At 39.3% G+C, this 14,546-nt stretch overlaps 2 protein-coding genes across 9 annotated transcripts in view; both read right to left on the bottom strand.

Annotated features, from left to right (window-relative positions):
- The window catches only part of WDR19 (WD repeat domain 19), a 47,666-nt gene extending 37,728 nt beyond the window's left edge, over window positions 1-9,938 (bottom strand). Inside the window, exons 1-8 of one of the 3 annotated variants that reach the window (XM_075024558.1) lie at window positions 9,870-9,938; window positions 8,334-8,425; window positions 8,183-8,248; window positions 7,994-8,113; window positions 5,214-5,339; window positions 2,313-2,428; window positions 1,642-1,757; window positions 292-372 (exon numbers count right to left, since the gene is read on the bottom strand). In XM_075024558.1, the coding sequence (XP_074880659.1) occupies window positions 292-372; window positions 1,642-1,757; window positions 2,313-2,428; window positions 5,214-5,326 (426 nt within the window). In that variant the 5' untranslated portion in view covers window positions 5,327-5,339; window positions 7,994-8,113; window positions 8,183-8,248; window positions 8,334-8,425; window positions 9,870-9,938. Of the gene's footprint in view, window positions 1-291; window positions 373-1,641; window positions 1,758-2,312; window positions 2,429-5,213; window positions 5,340-7,993; window positions 8,114-8,182; window positions 8,249-8,333; window positions 8,426-9,869 lie in introns of those variants that run through there. The other 2 variants (XM_075024548.1, XM_075024568.1) reach the window with 2 other exon arrangements.
- Window positions 9,939-10,355: 417 nt separating this feature from the next.
- KLHL5 (kelch like family member 5) overlaps window positions 10,356-14,546 on the bottom strand; it is a 65,705-nt gene continuing 61,514 nt past the window's right edge. For all 6 annotated transcript variants that reach the window (XM_075024525.1, XM_075024534.1, XM_075024508.1 and 3 more), the window contains 2 exons: window positions 14,053-14,224; window positions 10,356-11,922 (listed from right to left, as the gene is read on the bottom strand). In XM_075024525.1, the coding sequence (XP_074880626.1) occupies window positions 11,866-11,922; window positions 14,053-14,224 (229 nt within the window). In that variant the 3' untranslated portion in view covers window positions 10,356-11,865. The remainder of the gene's footprint in view (window positions 11,923-14,052; window positions 14,225-14,546) is intronic.

Here is a 14,546-nt window from a genome sequence, read left to right as displayed (position 1 = left end):
TTTCTTTAAGTCCCTGCACATGTCTCCATCTATTATGATAACTACCACTGCAAAACTGCTCTGTTTTCTGTAATATCGCTAACCACTGTGCTTTTCATGAACACATCCTTAACCAATAAAGGGGTATGGCTTTACTTTAAAGGAAAGTTTTGGAAAAGAAAAAAAAATATCTTCAACACCAAATTTTAAGTTAAGGAAGAACAAATTGCTTCCTGGCCCATACTGGTTGCCAGCAGAAACCCTGAAACATCAGATTAACACTTTTTGCAGTATTTTGTATTGACTTCTTACTGTGCTTTCCCTGGTTGATATTCTTTCATCAGTCTTCATAACTGAGAACTGCATATCACTGGGATCTGAGCTCACTGAGGTCTGCAAGAAAGAAGTTCAGATTGAGAAATCAACAGTTAATGTAGCAAATACTGATGAGAAATAATTGCATTATTCCTGCCCTGTACATTTTAGTGTTAAGGATAGACAGAGTTGTTACTGCCAAAACTAAGAAAAAAATTGGAGAAAACATGACCTCAGTTTGGATCATAATGACATGTTATCACGGAATATACTCAAAAAATATCTAGGAAACAGAAATACAAATCCAAATAGAGAAGGAAAGATCCAGATGAGGAAGAAGACTTGCAAGACAATATTATACAGACAGTGCTAAATGAAGCAGCACAAACATGGTCACTCCAATGCAAATTCAAAGAAGGAAGACCAAGAATAAGGCATACAAGTTAAATATCTAACAATGCATTTTGATATGGACATACCTGATCTGGTTTAGGCAGTGATAGCAATCTAGTTGCTTTTGTAGTCAATATGAGGTTATAAAACCTCATAAGCAAGCCTTGCTTAGGTCTCTGTTGTCTCAGCTACACTGCTTTTACTACCTAAGCCAGCTAGTTTAAAGCACAAACATACCATAACAAATTTATTAGGGTATTCTTCTCCAGTTGTGATCTTCAGACACACAGATGGAAGCATATAAAATGAACTATGAAAGATTTGGTTTTTTGAAAATCTTGAGTGAAACACTGTCCATTAAAGTTAAAAAAGTGAATTATATTAATTTGTGTATTATGCAGCAACCAACATTGCTCAGAAGGACTGTGATGCATGTAAACAAACAGAAAGCTTGATTAGCTAATCTGAGTCTACCTGGAGGAAACACTGGAATCAGCCTCTCAATAATGCAATGGAGGTCCAGTCTAGGAGTAATCCTTGCACATCAGAGGCGAGATCTTTGTTTAACCAATCTAAAGCAAAACCAACACTAAAAGTAGTTCCTAAAGACCTTATAAAAAAGTCATGTGAGAGCTGTCCTGCGCTGCTACTGGGGAAGTCAGCCTAAGACTGCACTCATAGGATTCTCTTGTAACAGATACAGATCAGGATCAAGGATGAGAGAAACATGTTTAGGCAGGACCACAGCAGAATTGCAGAGACTCTAATATAAATCACACTGCATAATACAGAGGCTCAGATGTTTAGATACACCCTCATCCCACATGAGGTTTCCGAAAGGCTCCTTGTCCTGGAAAGCAGCAGGATTGAAAAGGCTCCTATAGGTCCCAGCTTTCTTGGAAACCAGTAGTATTAATGTATGCCTGAAATTCAAATAGGGGTTACAAATACTACCTGTCTTATAGTATCCCCTTCCTGATTGCTTATAGTAATCATTTTGTCTTCACCGCCTAGAGCCAGAAGGTTTTCAGTACTCCAACAACCACAAGTAATCCGCTTAGTGTGCTTACCTGAAAAAGAAACAAACTTATACAACACGAACACAACCACAAAAAAAATCTCGGATGGAAATATGCTCTATTTGGCCACTCAAACACAGATTGTCAGAATGTGAAACAACTTATTAGAGCAATTACAAATTCAAGAGTAATTAGGAAAAAAAAATAATCTACTCCCAGATGGGAGTCTTTTGACCTTACGGGAACTTGCACGGCCCCTGTTCTTCCATTTCTTTGCATCAAATTTCTAGGGACTGTGCTATATCCTTAACCCTTCTGCCGAGAGGTACTCTAAGCAGGTAGGAAAAAGTAACAAGAACAACCACACAAATCCTTTTCAAGAAAGATAACACAAGTTTCCCATGAGGCAGTACCAGGTATGTGTGTATATATATTTTTAACTTACTATACTACACAAATACTCTGGTAAGTGCAACAAAACAGTGCAAGTTCAGTATGAGGACGTTTTTGACTTGCATGTTCATATACAGAACTAAAAAGGAATCTAAGTATATTAGCAAAGTTCCACTTTCACATGTGCAAGCTTAGTTTCAAACCAATGCATACCAAGAACAGGAATCTTGCGAGAAGTCTGACGGTTATATATAAGTAAGTTTCCCTTTGTTGTTCCAACAGCAAGTAAAGTCCCAACTCGAGACCATAATAAGAAAGACATTGCATCCCTAAAATAAAGAAAAATTTTACTTTGTATCGTAGAGATTCCTTTCATGTGCTTACATATAAAAACATTTTGCATATTTGTTTTGAAGTTCTATGAAATCACACAGACCAAGCAAAATTTTTAAATTAAGCAAATGTTCTCTACAACAAGTATCAGAATTACTTAAGTGTGCATGATATAGTGAAAGTAATAAAGGTAGGTATGAGGTAATGTAATAAGACCTGTACAAATGGAAATGTGTCGGCAAACATCAACAATCTTTGATGGAATCATGGGTAATTTGGACAATTATGCAGCTTTAAAAAACACTCAAAGATACCATGAAGGTACGTGAAATGTTCCAGTCACTTTCTGCATTGTTTTTTTTCCCTTCAATAATCCTATGAATTCAGCCAACTCCAAGAGAATAGGTTTAGTACTAGTCAATGTAGTGAGTTAGAAAGAACCATTTTAACTTGAAGTTTCAGATACACCAAGGCCTATTTTGGTGTATATTTAAGGGTACATTGCTAAATATTATACATCACATTTAAAAAAGAAAAGCCTCTTAAGCAAAACAATTTTAATCAGAATTTTCTAATTAGTGCAGTTATTCCCATCAATGCCTTTCCCATCTTTTTAAATTTTACTGTAAGCATGCAATAGCAATTTGAAACAGATTTCAGATATTGACACATAAAATGACCTCCAATATATATTTGGAGGGTTTTGTTTGTGCTTTTCTAATTTCAAAAAGAGGAGGATACCAGAAAAGCGTGGTTATCACAGCTTTTATATGTCTTAGTGCTTATTCTGCTTAAGCAATAACGTTGTGACACAAGAAGGATTAGGCACTTAAATTGATATATACTGTTCTAGCGAGACTGCCTCCAGTAAGCAATTTCCCTCAGATATTAGAGAGAAAGATCGTGAAGGAACTGCAATAACTGCATACTCCATTCCGATATGTACCTTCTATGCTCTTTTTTGCTTGCATACTGGCAAGTTACTCTTTCCCCCCCCAAATATTTGTTCGCACATGAAAAGGAGGTACAATATGGTCTATTCCTTCACATAATATAACATATATATACATCTTCACAAATTGCTTTGATTACATAAATAGCTATAGTTTAAAATTGACCTATTAAAAAACCCCAAACCCCTACTTGGAAAAACATTAAAAAAAAAATTTAACGTCAAAGTTGATGTATTCCACCAGAAAAGAAGATTATAAACAATAATCATTATAATATCTGTGCTAAAAAAGGCATATTGTTGATAATATGTAATAACTAATAATGACAAAAATGTAATGACTAAGAAATAACTCATTAATCCACAATTACCTAAACAAGATGCCTATACAATGCTACATATAATTGATTAGTCAGTAGGAAGAAGTAATCACTTTAAATTTCTCATTTGTATGTACAATCATTTACTTGTTTTGAAACTGTTTTCTAACATGTGATTTAACATTCTACCAACAATCTTCAAAACATAACTTCATTGAATCACGTATAGGTTAAGTCACTGTATTTTGTGCAAAGTGACAATTCTTTTACTCTTTCAGTAGTGGAATAACTTGTATAGAAGTTATTTATTGTTTCAGTACAGTTTAAGTTCAGTTTCAACATACACATATAGGATACCAGGCTGTAACATATGGAAATATCCCATAATCAAGTATCCAATATTCCAAATGAATTTTATAAAGCACAAGTGTACATGTTAATCGAAATATGGAATACTTCCATATTCCAGACATGGGGTTTTCAACATAAATCAGGGAAAAACCCCACCTTTATGGAAACCAACATAACCCCCACCCCTCAGTTCTTCCAGCTGAATTGAATTTTTTTGATTTAATGGATAAACCACTCCCATTTTGGTATCTTTTACTACTTAAAAAAACCCAAAAAACCCAAAAAAACCCACAACAACAAAACCCCCCAAAACCCCCCAAAACATACACAAAGGAAATTTAGAAATGAAGAGTTAAATCAGAAGGAGTTTTTGTCTCAACTCAAGTAAATAAAATAGCAGCAGTATCCAAAATTAGCCGTTTCTCTGCTCAGGTGAGTGCCCTAACAAACATGGGTCAGATTTGTTTCCACACTCTTTTCTACAGACAGAATGTTTATGTAGAGGGCAACAGTTTAGTGGAATAAATTCAAAGAAGCTACAAGTTTAATTGTTAAACCAAGCTTATTTGTGAACCCAATGCCTGACTGTTATGTAGGCCTCAGGAGGGTTTTAAGTCTGTGGCCAAATTCAGAAAGGTAGGTATTTGAACCTTAGAGTAGGATCACCTCAGATATCTCCTCCCATCCTAAACCAGTCTGCTTTGTGAATAGCATTTTAGTCCCCTTATAAATCTAAGGGGAAAAAATCCTAGCACCACTTAAATCACTTCCCTTACTTTTAGACTCCTTTTCACTTGTGTGAAGTACTTCGGAGAAAGTGTAGCTGGTGCAGATACACAAAAAATTTACCCATCCTTGTTGCTACCACAGAGTGCAAATATTGAAGAGAAGCTCTCTGGAGACTTTGGCATTGTTGGCAATTAAAAAAGAAACAAATCCCCTACCAACCCCCAAACCCCCACCCACAACAAACACTTCAAAACCAGCAAATCTTACCAAAAAGAATTTAGCAACAAACTGTAGCATATTAGTTTAACAGTGTATGTGCTATGAAGACTCCAATAACAAGATGATCTTTGCAGTATATCCTCCACATCAACAAGTCACAGTGGTCCAAGCCTTCAAATACACGCTTTAAAAAAAAAAAAATGTTCTTACCTCATGCCACTGTCTACTTGGCTTGTTTTGTTTGTGTTCGCATCCCACAGAATTACGGCACTAGATTTGTCTGTGATTATTGCTAAAGTATCTCCATCCTTATCCCAGTCCATAGCAACACAATTACTGAAGAAAAAAAACAAACTTTCACTAATAATGTGAAAATACGCTTGTAATTGTACAGAAACAGCCAGAATTATTCAGCTGAAGTCCCAGTCCTTACTTTCTCCTCCCAAGCAAACCCGTGACAGATCGCAGATTTATCTGTAAAGTGTACTTTTATAGCAACCACACCCTTACTCCAATCTCATCGAAATGACAGAGGCTGAAAGGAAGGTCATAAAAAAGAGATGGCTACCTACATTGTAGTACTTGAAATACTGCCACCTTGATTTTCAAGAGACAGTGAAAATCCCCTGTAAGGAAGCTATTCAGTGTTGCGATTATTCTTCTCATAGTTCAACAAGCATAATGAACTTGGACAAGAAACCTATGCAGAAGCAGGGAAAAACCTCTACTTGCAAATAGTTCCCAGAATGAAGAGGACAACAGACTTACCCACAGGTCTCTAGTGAATTGGAAACAGTGCTGTTTACAACACATTTAAAGCATCATATACTGCAGACTAAGAACCTATGCTGTCTGACACTGCTCTTTTCTTTCTAGATAAGTTGATAGTTTCAGGTTAAAAAGGTATCTCTGAAAAATTTCACTCTCATTACCACTCAAATGAAAACTCCTAATGCAAGCAATTTCATATGTGTCCTACTGCAACATACATTGCTGTAAACTAATTCAGTAAGCCTTCAGTTCCAGTTTCCCCTCTCTTTTTAAAACCTTAGCAATTTATTCTAGCAAATAAGTATGGTCTGTTCCCAAAACATGCCCATGAATAATTAACAGCCAATCAGAACATCAGAAGATCAGGAATAACAAGGACAAAAAGAAAAAAATAGGGAAAAACGCAGACTGACAACTAGTAAACAAAACAAAATCTATCAACATAATGGTAAGAAGATGCTTATAACATCAACTATTACAGTAGAGAATATTTGACATTCTGAACTCCATTCTTAAGCAAGGAGAGGTCTAGCAGTTAACAATTGCAGTTGGTTAACAGTTAGCCAGCAAATGAAGAAGCAAAGTTTGGCCTGAGGGGGAGAACCTCCACATAAGCACACTTGTTTCTGTTTAAACGGTATATCACAAAAATTGAATTTTATTCTAATAGTATAATTAGAGAGAATTTATTCTTCAATCACAGCAAAAGGTTGGAAATAAGAATTCAAAAGAACTACCTAATCTAGGTAGATGATTTGCTGGGGGGGGGGGTGCTCAAAAAGTCAGTACTATTCAAACTACTACAAGCAGATGTTAATTATGTCAACAAGCCTTTAGAATATGTGGTGGTTATACAATTTTTTTCTCCTCTTTGCCTTGCCCTGAGAACACATTATTTTAAAACTGGTTTATATGTTTCCCTGAAGGAAAGGGTCATGTCTGTCCATTAATAAGGTAGTACTATCGGTGTCCATCAGTAAGGCAGACTCCCCGTCACACCACCCTCACCAGCCCACCACAGTAGAGGATCCCCAGACCAACACAAGCTTTTCTCAGAGTTCACCACTGATTCCACACAGCTTTCCTCAGTTTTGGCAGTTTGCTGGAGAGAACAAGCATTTATCATACATTGTGCAAAATACAGCACAGAATGAGCTGGGCCATGGATACTACCAAGCAAAAGACACTGACATAGCCAGCCCACATTATGAATGGCAGCTAACCAGAACAGGATTTTGAAATGAGACAGCAAGATGCAATGGTCAGTAAGATACAAGCGAGTCTGGTAAAGACAATGAGAAATGCATCTCTTGGTTTGGTGCAAGGTGGCAACTACCATGAACTGCAAAAAAAATGTATTTCTAAAATGGGGAGCTAAGTGATTTTGGCTTATATCTACCAACGATACAGGGATATGTAAGTGACATTCTAGAAATGAAAGTCAGACTTCTAGATTAGAGGATTCAGATTTAAAGCCTTAGTGGGAGTTTTGCCTTGACTAAGGGCTCTACCTTAATCAAAATGCATCAGGTTGTTAGAAATAAAATAAAAAAATCAGGAATTTGCATGAATACTTAAGCTAAGAGCAGGTAAAATACTAAAAAGAAATGAGGAGTACGCAAATGAAACTACTGCTACATGAGGTAGTAATGGTGCCCAATAAAAGTAGATTTATAGAACAAAATGGTATGATGACCTGATGTCACAGTGTTTACACCTAGGGAGGTTTCCTCTGGGCCACATCTAGGCTGTTCCTATGGACTGATTGCCTTTTAGCAGTTAGACTGCATCTTCCAAAGCACACCACTATTTAAATTTCACCTGAAAGGAATCCAGTTCATACGCTCCACCATCACTCTCTGATGTGAACCAAATTGTGATAAGCAAGAAAAACAGCGAGATTCACTTCAGAAGTACACTCTCTATCTAAAGTAAAAATGCCAATGTATACATTATGCCAGCGACATAAGCAAAAGCACTAAACCAAAAGGGTATCTTTCCTCAGTAAGGCTATGATAACAAACTGCTAGAAAACTGACAGTAGCAAGAATATGGTCACAATCAGCATGACACCGATATATTGTCTACAACCTCATTATGTTCTCTTTTAATACGATAGATCTTTTTCTAACATTTTAATGAAGTAGATTAAGCTTATTACTAATAAGTAGTGCCTCAGGTAGGAGAATATATTTTTTTTACTACCCTTGATAGCTTACTATGAGTTCAGCTTTTGCTGTCACAGATCCCATACATGCTCATCAGTTTGTCTTCTTTTCCAGGTATGTTCATCAGAGATAGTATCTCCTTCTGCGTAAGTTCTCACATTGTATAAGCACCTGACCGGAAGAGAAGCAATTTTAAAGAAAACAACAAAGAAAATAATTTAAACCCATCTTAATACCTACCCTGGTAAGCTGATTTCATTTCTCTTCTGACCATGACGATCAAAAATTTTCACAGCACGATCACCTCTAAAAAAGATTCAACATATAGAATAATTCCCTTTCTTCATCAGTGATTTCTATGGACAAATGCAATAAATATTTGTAATCTTACCCTGTTACAGCAAGGAAATTTCCCAAAGTTTTCTGCCAAGCAAACTGCACAGGTGAACCAGACCAAGCTTTTTCTAGTAGACTGAATACTTGCTGGGAGACAAAAAAAAAAAAAAAAAGGGGGGAAATAACATATCTTAAAGTTATAAGCATGTAACAATAAAGAACTTCCTAATGTGTTAACAACTATGAGTACTGTGGACGAAAAAAACCCCAACCCTCAAACGCAAATTCTGGGTGATTCTAATGCACCAAAGTACCAAAATTCCACAGAAAAGTCTTTTGGTTTGTCCTGAAAAATTTGAAATTTCCACTGCTGGGTGTCAGTATTGAGAACCACTGTGACTCTGTCATGAGCATTATTTTTTCTCTTACAGACTCACTGGAAAAAAAAACCTGCATGAGACTCTCCCCTTCACGTCCAAAGACGAGAATATTTAGTTCTCTAACTTTCAAGGAAAAATCTGGGACCAGAAAGCAGAAGGCTTAACATCTACAGTTTTAAAGACATATAACTATTTTGTCCTCTCTGAATTGTTGGGTCTTAAAGGCCAAGAAAGCTACTCAACCATAAAAAGAGATTCCGACTTCCCACTAGGAAAAGTTTCTCAAATTCCTTTTCCTTGTGGACTACCTACAAAGATTTTTCTATGAGTTAGGTGTAAGATAAAGCCCACAACTTTCACCGCATGCTATCAGGACTTTCCCCCTCCCACACCATCAGCTAAACACCAACATCTGGTGCCCACCAAACGCCTGGCAGGCTTAATCAATTCTTTGCCAAAGGTCCCCCATCCCTTCTTTTGGGTGAATGTGAACTGAGGCATTCTTCACACTGAATTTGCGCTTTACTCACAAAAAGCGTAAAATTATGAGCACCACATACCATAAGCACAAAGAACATTGGACAACCATGTTTGATGTTGAAAAAAAATTTAATAAAATCTGTAACAAACCAACGATCAAGAAAATCATTATGGGAGCGCAGGCAAGCTCCAGCTCTTCATGCTCTCGCTGTACTGTAACGCAGAAACTTAAAACCCCCTAAGGGGTTCGAGTAGGAAACTTTCCTGCTGGCCCCATCGTTTAACCGCTGCCCGAGTAGGGTTTCTCGCACCCCCGCCAGGCGCAGCGACACGGCGGCGGCAGACGTTACGGGGGCAACGGCTTCGGGCGGCACGGGCAACTGCCGCGGGAAGAACCAGCCCTGCCGGAGCCTGCCGCGGCCCGTTCCGGGAGCCAGTGGCAGGGCGGACGGCGAGAGCGGCCTTGGCTCCCCTGAGGAAGCCCCGGTCCGCGGCGTCAGGCTCCCGCTCGCTGGAGGCCAGCACGAGCGGGCACTTCCCGCCGCGCCCCGCTCCCCTCCCCTGCCCTCCCCAGGCCGCAAGCACCGCCCGCCCGTGGCGGGCCCCGCTCGACGCCCCGGAGCCGGAGCGTGCAGCGCGGAGCGGGAACCACGGCCCCGCCCGCCTTCGACCCCGGGGCCCGGTCTCCCCGGCGGACCCCGTCCGCCCGTACGGCGGCCGAAGAGACTCACCTTCATCGCGCCCACCGCTCGCTGCGCAGCGCCGCGCCGCGCCCCCCTGCGCATGCGCCGCCGGCCGAGCAGAGAGCCGGACCCCGCCCGCCCAGGGCGTCGCTGTCACCCCGGAGACGGAGAGGGCGGAGGAAGGCCAGAGCCGTCACCGCCGGAGGGCGGGGCCCCGCCCCGCCTCCAATGGGGAGGCGGGCCCGAGGCGCCGGGCGGCAGCAGGCCCCTCCCCCCGCCGGCAAGGGGCGGGTCCCTGTCAGGGGGCAGGGGCGGGCGGCGGGCGCAGCGCCCGGCGCTCTGGAGGCGGCGAGTGCCGGCGGGCCTGCGGGGCGGGGGGAAGAGCTGCAAGGAAAAGGGAGGTTTTCCAAAACCGGCCGCCCCACCGGAGGAGCGGTAAAAACAGCGTTTCCTAACGAGACCTCCTAAGTCGCGGATACCGGTACACGAAATGGACCGCAAGCTAGAGAAGAAAAGGCGCTAAGGCAACACCACTGCATTTAAGTTCAGCTGTATTCAATTGCGAACAGTGCCGGTTTCATCACAAAGGTTCACCGCTTAGTAATTTCTTTTAAAACAATAAATAGTTCACCGACGGCATTAACACATTTGAAATTACAAACGTACAAAGACTTTGGGTGCCGGACGCTTCAAACTTCTGAAAAACATTCAACGAGCTCACATCTCCCCATTTTCCATTACAAACACGCACGTATTACCTACTGCTCTTGAAACATAAGGAACAAGGCACAGAAAAGCAAATAAAAAAAAGACTCTTCGAGAACATTCAGACCGTTCAAAGCAATTCTGTGTAACAGCATAGGGCTCAAGAAAGGCAAATTATAAAGTATCTGAAAAAATTCAACAACTGTTAAATAAGGTAACTAATTTGATATAATCCTGTGAGGCACGCGTAAACTCTCCTGTAAGGTGCTGAACATGCTTAAGTGGTGGCAGTTAAGCATCTTGCAGGATCGGCCCCTTTACATTTTGAAGTAACCTTACTGTAAAGATAGACAATTGTCTCATTTTCAGCTTATAAAATTACTTTTCAAATTAGTGCAAAGCCTCATGTAAAAATGTAATTACTCTAGATGTAATGGAATGCTTAAAAAAATTCCAAAGTGCAAATATTAAACTTAAATTGGTTAACTTTTAATCACACTTTAGAATTCTTCCAGTAACTCATGCTTATAGATTTTTCATTAAAAATAGCAAAGCCAATATAAGAACCAAAGTAGAGAAAAAGGTACGATGTTCTGCATCTCACGTAAAAACTTTGAAAATCCAAAAAATACACTGGATGTCAAAAATCTCTGGCAGAAATTATTAAATAGCAGATTTCTGTTAGCATAGTAAGACAATATTTAAAATAAGGCTTTGGTTAAATAAAAAGTTTGCTAAACTAGGAATGATGATAAAAGTGCAAAAGATTCACCAAATACACAACTTCATTTCCAAGGCAGGCATTACACCTGCCATTTACAATGGTTTGCATTGGTTTGTCAGCCTGCATTTTAATAGCTCAGATACCTACAGCCAAACATGTTTATTATAGGCAAATTAAACATATGGGGGTCAAATCCTATAACTTGTTTCACCCAGAGAGAGATTCAATTATATCAGTGGAAGTATATCCATTTATAGCATCATTCCTCTGCATGTTTGGGGCATCAAGGCCCTGGATCTGTAACAATTTATTATTATAGAGAGTTCACTAATGAGTTTACTTATTTCTTAGCACTTCCTAAACAGAAGTCCTCTGCTGGCAACTGGCTGGTTGCAGCTGATTTTCTTACAAACAGTATTCTTGTAACATATGGGTAACAAAGATGATTTTTTAAAAAGTGCTTGATATTGGTCCATAAGAATACAGGTACATGTTAGCTTGAGACCAAACACTTTGCCGTTGTAGATATCCTGCACTTGGTGTTTATTGGTGCACTGGTAGTTTGCTTGAATCCAAGTCTATGGAGGAGAATGTCACCTTCACAGCAAAAATCATTTACAGTTTTACAGTCACAACACATGCTCCAGCTCTTCCTAAGCACAATGGTGCAACCTGTAAGAAAAAAAGTAAAACAAAACAAAAACCCCAAACCAACAACATCTGTGAGATAAATGCAGTCAGCTTTAAGTATTTTTTTTCCCCCAAAACTGACAGTTTAATGCTTGTAATAACAGTTGTATAGCTGTAGCAGAGTGACAGTATCACCCATGCTCTGTTAATGTGACTTAAAAAAATTAGCAAATTGGTCCAAAACTTGGATACAAACCCACCGAAAAGGTGAAGATATTTTATATGATAGGAAGGAATAGCAAACCCCAAGAATATGAAACAATTCTTACTGATAATTTCAATTACTTGGTATTACAGGATATAGAATCCTTTGTTATGGTACAAACTGGACACCTGAGCTAGACAGTCTGACAACTTAGTAACGGTTGACAAAAGGATGCATTTTTCTCTCAAACAGAAAATGCTAAACATGACAGGGGCAACCACTCCTTATTACTTGAATATTTGATAAAATCCTATTAAGTGTTCTTGAAATCAGAATAATTTCCCAGTCTCTATACCTTTTTTGTAAGCAGAAGTTACTTCTAGCAAGACCCTTTCCTGCTGAGATTCTGTTGTACTTGAAAAGAGGAAGGGAGTTTCTAACACTCATCTTAGCTTCCCCTTTTAAACTTCATAGTATTGGAATGTGTGTGAATAGCACACTAAGTGCTATAGAGCTTATCTTGGAGACCAAAAAGGGTGTTTGTGCCATCTCCCCTATTTCTTTTTTTCTCCAGGAACAATAGACTTATCCTGAGCTGTCTGTGGCTCTGACAAACTTCAGCTGAGAAAATCCCACTACCCTCTTTTGAGTTGTGTGTGGATGAAGTGGTGACAGACTGCTGACATGACAAGGCAGAAGGAAGGTACACAGAGACTTCCAAATCCCTCCATTATGGGTTCAAGACCATCCTATGTACTGGGATCACAGGATTCAGTGAGATACAGAGGGTCAAGGCTAAGGATACAAAGGTACATACAGATGGTCACCACCTAGACGTCATGCGAGATTTGTTTAGATGCAACAGTGAGAAGCACTGTTTCTCTCCTCTGGTACACTTTTTTTCTTTAGCAGGACAAATAATGCCATGGGCTGTCATTACCAGTACTGCCACTGAAGGCCCCAAGCTCTGATGAGCGTCCTAGATGACTTACGCTTTAAGATCTTGCAGCACTATGAAGTGGGGGGAAACAGCTCAGTTTTCTGTGTTACAAAGATTATCACAGAGAGCAATTCAGTTCTCTTTTTGAATTAGCAATTTGGGGCTATTACTGGGATAGCATATTCAGGTGGTGAGAATTCAGCTGCCTAAATACTGGTGTCTAATGCTGTTCTAAGATGACCTTGGACATTCATCCTGGCCTGCAACTGGACTCCAGGAGGGCCTTGGTCTCCCAGAGATTCTGTGCTGTATCAGCCAGCCTTTTGTAGGGTATCTCTTGTAGGGTATCTTTTAGGGTATCTCAAACAGCAGTAGATACCAAAGAACAGCCTGCCCAGGATGTCCTTGTGTGTGCTCTTCCCACAGAGAGGCATACTCCTGGAGCTATAAAAAAGTAAAAGTAACCAAGCTTTGAATTGACAGTAATGGTTTCTGATCATGAATTGAAGATTTTTTTTTTAATTTTTTGTTTTTGAGCTGGGTAAAGAGAAATTGGAAAAAGCTTCCTGGAAGTTGCACACACTGCACATAGCATTCACATCAGGAAGGGATCATCTACGAAAAGATGACCAAAACCTTGAAGAAATTGATAAACTTGCTGAGGGACACATCAGAGCTAAAACTAATCTACATTTATCATTTATCTTCAGAATAGGAAGTCATGTAAACAAAATCTTTTATGACAGTTTGGGGAACATGTCAATATATTTTATTAACAGTAGTTGAAATTGTCAAAGAAAATAGCTATACTCTTGCCAAAGAAAGAAGGCAGTTTATTAGAAGTTAACAAATGTCTGTTCAAGATAAATCATCTCAAGATGGTAGACAGGAAAAAAAAAAAAAAAGAGAGAGAGATAACAGCCTAATAAAGCTTCTCATCTTAGAAGAGTATTTGAATTCTTGCAAAAAGAGGCACACTTGAAATAACAAGATAAATAGCAGTGTATAGTCTGATCAGAAACTATACCTGTGTCCATTCATTTGTCTGGGGATCATAAGATTCCACTGTATTAAGGTATGTTTGACCATCATATCCTCCAACAGCATACAGCTTGTCACCAAGAAGGCATACTCCCACTGCATCTCTGCTAATGCTCATAGACGCCACAGCAGTCCACATATCTGTTTTTGGATCATACCTGAAAGATAATTTGTGTTATGCTCTAAAACTAAAAAAAAAAAAGTACTGGAATTGATGCTCTCAAGATAGTAGAAAACAGGTATTATTAGGACAGCACAGATTTGGGTGTTAATTTCAAAGGACTTTCTCCCCCAAATACTCTCTTTGAAAATGTTTCTTTAGTCACCTGGTAATACAGTCAGTACTAGCTATATATCTACTTTGTGCTGCTTTCCACATAGTAATACAAACATACACATACAGCTGCTCTTACTACATTTCTTATTGTATGTCTAAATGTACCGCTCCAGGAACAGTTCTACTGCTACACTGTAGTAGAG

Source organism: Buteo buteo, chromosome 1 (genome assembly GCF_964188355.1).
Source record: "Buteo buteo chromosome 1, bButBut1.hap1.1, whole genome shotgun sequence".
Classification (NCBI taxonomy): Eukaryota; Metazoa; Chordata; class Aves; order Accipitriformes; family Accipitridae; genus Buteo; species Buteo buteo.
Note: the sequence above shows the minus strand (reverse complement) of the source record. Positions and strands in the feature narration are given on the sequence as shown.